Source organism: Atta cephalotes, assembly GCF_000143395.1.
Source record: "Atta cephalotes unplaced genomic scaffold scaffold00016, whole genome shotgun sequence".
In the NCBI taxonomy this organism is placed as follows: domain Eukaryota; kingdom Metazoa; phylum Arthropoda; class Insecta; order Hymenoptera; family Formicidae; genus Atta; species Atta cephalotes.
In genome coordinates this window covers 2,802,563-2,804,791 of record NW_012130080.1, presented here as the reverse complement: position 1 = coordinate 2,804,791, position 2,229 = coordinate 2,802,563, and the positions used below count along the sequence as shown (strand labels likewise).

General features: G+C 28.9%; 1 protein-coding gene across 1 annotated transcript; it reads right to left on the bottom strand.

Annotated features, from left to right (window-relative positions):
- Positions 1 to 363: 363 nt before the first annotated feature.
- LOC105618256 (protein Peter pan) lies at positions 364 to 2,229 on the bottom strand. The gene is made up of 6 exons (XM_012199796.1): positions 2,212 to 2,229; positions 1,703 to 1,983; positions 1,387 to 1,597; positions 950 to 1,276; positions 534 to 867; positions 364 to 452 (listed from the first exon to the last, which is right to left on the bottom strand). The coding sequence occupies exons 1-6, from the start codon at positions 2,227 to 2,229 to the stop codon at positions 364 to 366; spliced, it is 1,260 nt and encodes a 419-aa protein (XP_012055186.1).

Sequence of the window (2,229 nt, the reverse complement as noted above, 5' to 3'; positions counted from 1 at the left end):
ATATATATATATATTTATATATATGACTTCTTTTCTTCTCCATGTATTTTTCTTCATTAATGGAGATACTCTAATGATAGATTAAAATTCTGATTGAACTGAATAGTGCTTTCGTTTATATATGGCTGCGTTCACAAGCAGAACACAACAGTTTTTTGCAACCGTTTTATGATTTTCTGCTGAAATTAGCCATTCCTCTTGATCTAAATGCATAATCAACGCGTAGAAAACTTCCAACAGTTGTAAACGTTCTGCTGAACGCAGCCTATCTGTTTCGCAAAAATGTGTTGACATTTGTATGCATAATACAACATTTTATTTCCAAGATTTATTTTAGTTATTGACAAATTATTTAATATTACTCTAAGATTTGTCGAATTTTGCTTTCTTCGGTTTGTATCTCATTATGTGCTTATGTGGCCTCTTTGTACCAGTTTTTGTTTGAAACAAATCTAAAATAGAATCACAATGTTGTTTAGTAAATTAAATATCTCTAATATATTTAAAATATTAAATTCTAAACATATTTATACCTTTATCAGGCTCTTCTCCTACTTCTTCACGATAATACTGCGCATCGTCATCTTCCTCCAGTTCACTCTTTTCAGTAGATTCTTTCGCAATTTTTTGTAGGAGCATATCATTTTCTCTCTTCTTCCGAATTCCTTTCAATGATTTCTCTTTATGTTCTTGCTTTTGTACTTCTTTCTTTTTCTTATTTTCTTCCTGCAATCTTTTTCTTTTTTCCTTCAATTTCTTCTTTTCTTCTCTTCTTTTCTTTATTGCAAGTTTCTCCTCTTCTGTTTTATGTATAAATTCATGATAAAGTACTTCACCATCGAGGAGTCCATTCTCCACTTTGATTAACTAAAACACATACAGTTAACGTTAGAAAGATCAAGATATCTATAAATTTATTACTTGTATTAATCTCAATTCATTTTTTAACCTGCAATGTTATTCTCGGTCCCAGTTCGAATAATCTAATTGCACTTTTAGAATTAGCTTGATTTCCTCTTGAAGACAATTTTTGTGATAACGTGACATGACTATTTTCATCATCTTCTGCTTCACTTTCGGACATGGTCGGTTTTGTTAAAAACTCCGAAATATCTTGACATTTAGATAAATTCGGTATTTTAGCTTGCACTAATTTTTTTATACCTTTTGATAAACCTACAGGTACAACTTTGATCGCATAATGTCTGAAGTCAATGGTTTTAGATGTTGTATTGTAATTTAAACATATACAACGACGGATTGTGCTCAAATTAATCTATAAAAATATTTTAACAAGTTAATGGTTCTTAAATTAACTGTTTTAAATTAACTGTTTTAAATTAACTGTTTTAAATTGCATTTCTTAAATTAACTTGTTTTACTTACAGTAGTCAAATTTATAGTTGGAAACATGTTCTGAAAAGTAGAAGCTATAAGTTTTAGTTGCATGCCTTCCCCACTGAAATTATTTAAAATCAATAGAGGAGAACTTTTGAAGGCTTCCTCGTATACCAGCTGCTTCTTTAACATAGATATAACATCTCGTGTCAAGGAAAAACTATGTATCTTGAAAGTAAGTGTAGGTCCTCTAGGCAATCTATAATAATATTAAAAAATATTATCCAATAAATCGATTCACGAATTAATTAAAATAACCATCTTAGTTTTTTGTTGAAAAATTTCATTAAAACGAATACAGTACTTGCAAAGCTTAAGGTACATTCCCAATTCTGTTTTTGTGAATATACACATGTGACTAACATGCAGCACGCTTGCAACAGAGACAAAGTCTTTAATAGTATTTTTCTTTCGAACTTTCAAAGATGAAGCTGTAAAAGGTTCCATAACTTTGCGAAAATCTTTAGTAAGATCAATGATATGATCTCCTGGCAACCCACGATGGAATACAAAGGAATGAGGTGCTTTCACCAACTCTTCCTTCTCTCCCACATTTATTTGCTTATTTCGTTTCACACATCGGCCCTAAATAAAACATTTATTTTAATTAGAAAACTAAACTGTCTTTAATTTAGTATATTAATTTAGTATATTATTAGTATATTATTCTCACAGCAAAATTGTGCATAACATATAGAAATTCAATAATTTTTATATTAACTTAATGATAATTTTATTAAATATTTTTTTTAGTTGCTAATTTATATTATATTTCATTTGTATAATTGTGTTTGCAAATAACGAAAACAATACCTTTCTTTTATGACCCAT

Bases quoted from the DNA above. Each gene is read 5' to 3' on its own strand.
- LOC105618256 (XM_012199796.1), bottom strand. The intron at 1,598-1,702 runs GTACTGTATTCG...ATATTATTATAG, and splicing joins ATGTACCTTAAGCTTTGCAA to ATTGCCTAGAGGACCTACAC. The intron at 453-533 runs GTATAAATATGT...ATTCTATTTTAG, and splicing joins AGGAGAAGAGCCTGATAAAG to ATTTGTTTCAAACAAAAACT.